The sequence below is a fragment of the Gadus morhua genome, chromosome 19, assembly GCF_902167405.1.
Source record: "Gadus morhua chromosome 19, gadMor3.0, whole genome shotgun sequence".
NCBI classification, from domain to species: domain Eukaryota; kingdom Metazoa; phylum Chordata; class Actinopteri; order Gadiformes; family Gadidae; genus Gadus; species Gadus morhua.
In genome coordinates, this window is record NC_044066.1 from 21259211 (window position 1) to 21265210 (window position 6000).

General features: G+C 42.1%; 1 protein-coding gene across 1 annotated transcript; it reads right to left on the minus strand.

Annotated features, from left to right (window-relative positions):
• Positions 1–1016: 1016 nt before the first annotated feature.
• LOC115532084 (E3 ubiquitin-protein ligase TRIM39-like) lies at positions 1017–3653 on the minus strand. Its single transcript, XM_030341580.1, has 2 exons — positions 3023–3653; positions 1017–2917 (listed from the first exon to the last, which is right to left on the minus strand). Exon 2 carries the CDS (start codon positions 2913–2915, stop codon positions 1341–1343), a length of 1575 nt encoding a protein of 524 aa, XP_030197440.1. The 5' UTR covers positions 2916–2917; positions 3023–3653; the 3' UTR covers positions 1017–1340.
• Between the last annotated feature and the right edge of the window lie 2347 nt (positions 3654–6000).

Sequence of the window (6000 nt, forward strand, 5' to 3'; positions counted from 1 at the left end):
TCGAAAGTCAATTTCTTTCGTACAACCTTTCAGTGAGGCAATATAACACTATGGTTAAGTAGTGGATCAAAGTTGCTTCTACTTCCAGGAGAACTGCTATTGAAGTCCGACCAGGGCTTAATTCAATTAGATTAAAACCACTTTAACTACCAGTTCATTTTTTTTGTTCTTTATTTTTTTTTTTAAAGGGATGTCGAAACTATCGTTGAAGATGAAGGGGTCAACGAAATAAAAAGGTGGGTTGAGTGAGTTCAACACACAGTGGTCCTCCTGTCTAACTTGTTCGGTGGAGTACAGTGTTTGCATCGGCCCATGCTAAGGTCAGAGTTCAGGGTCTTGACGCTTTGGATAAAAGCATCTCCCAGATGGCATGTATTTGTTTACTGCTTTATTTAAGGCAAGCATATAACCACAGTGAATTGTCGCAGACATGAAAGATGGACGTCGGATGACGTAAGTAAATATACATATATATATACACACACACACACACACACACACACGTCTGTGTTTGTATGTATGTACTACCCTTCTGTTGTCGAACCCTCCCCTGTCCAACTACCCTCCAGCCTTCAAGTCCCGCCTTTACCTATTTGTTGATCCTCAGTAAAGACCCTTCAATTTACTGTCTGGGTTGAGCATTTGGGTCCTGAGTTCACTCGCTCTACTACCCCATAACAAAAGGTAAGAGAGGAAGAGGAGAAGAGACAGGAAGGAGAGAGGAGAGGAGGGCTGAAGAGACAAAGTCACGGTACTTGGTAAGAATCTTAACATGTAGTCACTTTGAGCTTTGTGTAAGTGTGTAAAACATGAAAGGTTGTATGATGGGGATCGAGTTATTTACCGGTTCATCAAATACTAACTTTTTCTTCAGTGATCTAAAACGTTCCATCGATCTCGAAATGATCAAAATAAGGGTTTTAGGAAACAAACAAATGGAAAAAAACCATTGGACTGGAATGTATCTATTCCACAGAATTGATCCATTACAATGATAATGTAGGCGCACACATTAAATTTTTTGACTTTTCCTTTTATTAAAATCACAAAGGTAAGAACAATGGATTGTTGTGTTATTCACTAGTCAGAAGTTAAAACCAATAGAAATTTAAAAAACTGAGGTTATTTATAAAAATTTATCCTCTAAACATGTTCTACGTAACTGCAACAATCGTATAGCTTTAAACGTGAAAGCAAAAACAGACACATATCTACTTTAGTTTATTCTTATCCTTATAATGGGTGCTATTCTTCAAGATCTTCTAATGCAGATATGTCAGATCTTGCATAGATTCTAAATTCAGGAATTCTGGTGTTTTGGTCGTTTTAATATTTTATTATCAAAAGACTGTTTTATTGACAGGTGAGATTATCAGGGGGGCAGAGTTTGTACCTCCATAACCTGAACAGGGACGGAGGTATGGATAGAGAGGCTCACTGAAGGTGCAACCAGTAGCAGAATATATAAGAACCCTGGCTTTCACATCATAGAAGGAGACCAGACCCTCATCATAATCAACAAACACCCCCACCTTCTGGAGCGCAGCTCTCAGAGGGAGACGGACATTAGGGTCGTCTCTAAATACCAACCCATCCTTGTCGTAGAAGAGAGTCCAACAACCCGTCTCAGGGGTCAATATGATCCAACCACTTCTGCTGAGCGAAGCTCTGACCACTCCTAAACACCATGCAGTCTTGTCTTTAACCTGGACCTCAAAGTAAAATCTCCCTGAGGAGAAGCGCTGCCTTGTGACAACACATAAACAATTTACAAATCTCTTTAAGCTGTGTCGGAGTGTCTTCTTTAAACCTCCATCATGTACTCCTTTCCCATCCAGGATGAGCTCGGGATGAGCTGTATCAGGATCCAGAGTCAAATCTACTGCATACTGCTGGACCCTCTTCAGTTCAGCATCATGAGGCAGCTTCTTCCTCTCCATGTTCAGTGTCTCCTCCAGCTGATCCAGGGAACTCCTTATGGTACGTATGTATGACTGAGTACGGACCTCCACCGTCGTCCAGTCCCTGGTGGGTGGAGGACCCTTCAGGGATCTGAAGGCCTGGAGGAAGTGAAGGTGGTCTTTGGTGTGTGAGAGCTGCTTCACTTCTGAGCTTCTATTAGTCAGATCTTCTATCTCCGGCTCCAGCTCTTTGACGAGGTCCTCAGTTTGTTTCTTTGTGGATTTCCGTTTCTCTTTAATTGTTTTGTTGAAATCATCCCGCCACTTTTCAACACGGCTTATCAGAGCATTGATCTGTCTGTCTGCCTCTTTGATCTCCTGAATCTTTAGTTTTCTCTCCTGGATCATCCGTGGAACTTCAGCCTCAATCTTCCCAAGCTGGGCAGTCTTCACTTCATATTCCTCCTTTAGCGGTACAATAGGATGGGACTTGTGGTCATCCTCTGTGCAGAACTGGCACACAGACACCTGTTCAGTCCTGCAGAAGAGCTCCAGTAGTTGATTGTGTTTCTTACACATCCTGTCTTCCAGACGGTCCATAGGCTCGACCAGCCGATGTTTCTTCAGGCCTGCGACTCTATGATGTGGCTCCAGGTGGGTTTGACAGTAAGAGATAAGACACATCAGGCAGGACTTCGCGGCCTTCAGCTGGGTCCCAGTGCAGAAGTCACAGGGAACTTCTCCTGGTTTGACACAATGCTGCTTGTTTACTCGTTCAGACGTTCTAAACTGAGTAGCCAACTCTGATAAGAAGGTATTGATCCGTAAATCAGGTCTTGTGCGGAAAAGCTCATTGCAAAGAGGACATTTGTGCTGGACTTGTTCATCCCAGACCTTAGTTATACAGGTTCTGCAGAAGTTGTGTCCACATGCGGTGGTAACTGGGCTGTCGAATACATCCAGACAGATGGAACATGAAAAGTTCTCTTCGGACCAGGAAGTAGCAGAGGCCATTCCTAGACACAGACGACAAAGTTTATGTCTTGAGCAATTATATATTTCTAATTTCATAACGGCAAGAAAGGTTTTAACTTCTCTCAAAGTTGTGCTGTTTTACTCACCTTGTTGTGGTTTATGCCTGTCAGACTATTCTTCCAAATATTGATAATTCTTTCTCCTGAAATAGAGAACTGCTTCCACGGCGGGTGGCTTTAGTTTCTAATTATGACCCTTAAGTTTCGTTTTATGAACAGGACGTTCTCTCCTCTCCTCCCCTAACTACTGCCTCCTTCCACACCCTGAATTTTGGCGCATTCATGTGTCGTCTATCATATTCGCTGTGTGTTCTCTTCATTGCGTCATTCAAATATGTCAACCTTTAAAAGACAGAGAGCCCGGGAAAACGTTACATGCAACGAGTTCTCCATCGGTGAGAGACAACAAGGTTTACCTAGAATATTAACAATTTATAAGACGGCAGTTTACTGAATTGTTCATAACTGTATGTGGGGATCGCCATTTCTTTCAGAACTCATGGAATGCTTCTTGTCCAGTCTGAACTTTGTCAGAATTAACTCCTGTATAATGTTGTTTAGAATATAGCACACAATAGTGAAATGACTCGACTAGCAGTTCCAGGTCCAAACTGAAGATGGCGCCCTAGCAACACCAGCGAGTGTCTAATCTCCTCCAGCGCTCCGCGAGGATACTGAAGGTAATCTATCCAAATGATTCATCAACCAAACTTCTTATGTATTTTTGGTAATAAATACAATGTTTATCTGATAAAATCTCCAACGAAATTAAAAAGGAGGACTGAGTGAGTTCAACAGACAGTTGTCCTTTCTAGCTCGTTTGGTGGAGCACGGTGTTGGCATCGGCCCATGCTAAGGTCAGGTGTGTGTGTGTGTGTGTGTGTGTGTGTGTGTGTGTGTGTGTGTGTGTGTGTGTGTGTGTGTGTGTGTGTGTGTGTGTGTGTGTGTGTGTGTGTGTGTGTGTGTGTGTGTGTGTGTGTGTGTGTGTGTGTGTGTGTGTGTGTGTGTGTGTGTGTGTGTGTGTGCGCGCGCGCGCGCGGCTCTCAAAGTTTTGAACTGAGTTCAGAGTGAGATTTTGTCGGGGGCCGGTATATTAACATGTGACTGCATACAAATGTGAATAAAGACATGGTGACTAATGTATGATAAGCATCATTGGTTATATTCAGAAACAACACTGCCTCAAAATGCTATTGGCCTAAGCAACAGCAGTAGAGGCATATACTTTTCCCTGACATTTTAAACGTTGTAAACACATTTATATATACATGGCATTCAGTCCAATGCTTAAAATATATCTGTCGCATTCAGTAGGCCAATGTTGTGGTAAAGTGTGTAAAGTATGACCGGGTGTTTCTTTCTGTTCAATAGCTGGAGCTTTATCAATCCCCTGTAGGAGAAATGTGTTAATGTCTGTCCCCATCAAACAATAATGGTAAAAAAATTAAAAATACAAAACACGATGGTAACTGAGTAAGTCAAACCGTCCAATCTGAAGGCTCTTCTTAACCACTCCCCCTACTCACTTCCACCAATGCAAAGCGAACAGAACTGAGTAGGGGAGGGCGCAACCTAACAAGTTTGTGAACGACCCAGAGAAACGCAACGCAAATTCAATGTGAACATGTATGACGCTTTGTAATAAAATCCAGGACGATTTTGAAATTCCGCCCCTAAACACTTTTTTAAAAGTGTCTCAAAAAGTGTGTATGTCCGGGCTAGAGAGGACGTCTGGTTACCCTACGTACGGGGAACCCATTTTATTCCTACCTGTTCCACTGTAAAATAGCGACGCAAATTTGTGGGCGCTATACAGAGAAATACGAAGTGTGGCGTGTGAGCGAGTGCATGGGTTGAATTGCGTGTGTCTCACGTCGAATGCGTGAGACTTATGTATGTAGGCCTACTAGTACCCTCCTGTTGGCGAACCCTCCCCTGTCCAACTACCCTCCAGCCTTCTAGCACCAAGTCCCGCCTTGACTTATTTGTTGATCCTCAGCAAAAACCCTTCCATTTAATGTCTGTGTTGAGCATTTGTGTCCACTCGCTCTATTACCCCATAACAAAAGGTAAGAGTGAGGAGGAGAAGGGACAGGAAGGAGACAAAGTCGGTGAAAATCTTTACATGAAGTTACTGTAAGCTTTGTGTTGGTGTGTACATAAAGGGATGTCTGATGGAGATCAAGTTATTTACCGGTCCATCAAGTAATAGCTTTTGCAATTCTTCAGTGATATAAAACGTTCCATCGATCTCAAAATTATCAAAATAGGGGTTTTAGGAAACAATCAAATAAAGTTTTTGTCTTCCACTGGGATAGTATTTCTACTGAATACAATTGGACTGGAATGTTTAAATTCCACTGAAATTATCTATTACAATGATAATGTAGGCCCACACGTAAAACAAATTGCCTTTTCCTTTTATTAAAATCACAAGTGTAAGAACATTGGATTGTTTAGTAATTCAATAGTCAGAAGTTAAATAAAACCAATAGAAATTAAAAAAAAAGATTATTTATAAAAATAATCCTCTAAGCATGTTCTACATAACTGCAACAATTGTATAGCTTTAAACTTATCAGAGAAAACAGACACATATGTAGTGTAATGTAGTGTATCCTTCCAGAACTCACATATTCTAGTTCAGGAATTCAGGTGTTATGGTCATTTGAATATTTAATAATCAAACAAAAGTCCTAGACAATTTTATTGACAGGTGAAATGATCAGGGGGGTAGAGTTTGTACGTCCATTATGTGAATAGGGACAGAGGAGTGGATAGAGAGGCTCACTGAAGGTGCAGCCAGTAGCCGAGTAGAGATGAACCCTGGCTTCCACATCATAGAAGGAGACCAGACCCTCATCATAATCAACAAACACCCCCACCTTCTGGAGCTCAGCTCTCAGAGGGAGACGGACATTAGGGTCGTCTCTAAATAACAACCCATCCTTGTCGTGGTAGAGAGTCCAACCACCAGTCTCAGGGGTCAATATGATACATGTTCTGCTGATGGACGCTCTGGCCACTCCTAAACACCATGCAGTCTTGTCTTTAACCTGGACCTC